The 922-nt window shown below is 44.0% G+C and overlaps 1 protein-coding gene across 1 annotated transcript in view; it reads left to right on the plus strand.

The window, feature by feature from the left end:
• Window positions 1-922, plus strand: part of RALGAPB (Ral GTPase activating protein, beta subunit (non-catalytic)) — a gene marked incomplete at its 5' end in the record, with an annotated part of 27475 nt that overhangs the window by 9774 nt on the left and 16779 nt on the right. The window contains one exon of the mRNA XM_008943836.1: window positions 715-738. Coding sequence (XP_008942084.1) covers window positions 715-738 — 24 coding nt within the window. The remainder of the gene's footprint in view (window positions 1-714; window positions 739-922) is intronic.

Raw genomic sequence — 922 nt, forward strand, 5'->3', positions numbered from 1 at the left:
CATCGGATCACTTTTGAGGCAGATCACTGAAGTGGATGGTTGTGGAAGAGGTGCTTTGGTCTTGCCTGTGTGCAGCACCCTGTACTTCCCATGAAATGCTGGGGAAGGAATATCCATCTGCTAGTCACCTGATGGTGTCAGTTTGTGGTTTATGTGCACAAAAGAGAAGGAGGAATAATTCCAAAAAGCAAAGCAACAGAGGTATGAAGATCCCTCTTCTCAGGTGGCTAGTATCAGTAGCCTTTTGAGTCCCAAAGGAAGGCTGAAATCCCTGCAATGCTAAAACTGCCACTGTGCCAGTTGAAAGGCACCTCAGGAATCTGCAGTCTGACCTGGCCTAAACAAGGGCAGTACTGGATTCAGACCAGCACAGTGCAACCTGACATTGTTCAACTTGATCTTGAAACCCTATGATGAAAACTTCTCTCTGTCCCTGTTCCTTGTGCTGAAAAAATTGTCCATGATGTGAAGTCAGAATCTTCTCCATTACATTTTGTCCATCCATTGCTCTTATTGCAGCTATTTGTATGGGACCTTTACAGAAGGTCTTGGAAGCTGTCTCCATATGGTCGTTTGTCTTACCTAAATAGGCAATGGCTGGATAATCTTTTTAATTTCCTGGAGATAATTTGGAGAGAAACAATGATCTGCATGGTGAAAGTTACTTTCAGTGATGAAACTGAGCAGGCAGCTACTGAACAGACCACAAAGTAGCCTGGTACTTCCCTGCTGTGGAGAGGAGGATTGCTTGCTCCTCACCAGGAACCGTCTTCAGAGTCAGGGAGTAGTTAACCTTGAAAACAAAACCTCTGTCATCTTGCCTGCATTTTTTTCTGGTTAGGTGATTGCACAGTGAACTGTTTGCAGTTTATGGTGATTTATGATGATTCTCTTCACCCATATGCTTTGCAGATGACTCTTT

The sequence above is a fragment of the Merops nubicus genome, unplaced genomic scaffold (assembly GCF_000691845.1).
Source record: "Merops nubicus isolate BGI_N331 unplaced genomic scaffold, ASM69184v1 scaffold10047, whole genome shotgun sequence".
In the NCBI taxonomy this organism is placed as follows: Eukaryota; Metazoa; Chordata; class Aves; order Coraciiformes; family Meropidae; genus Merops; species Merops nubicus.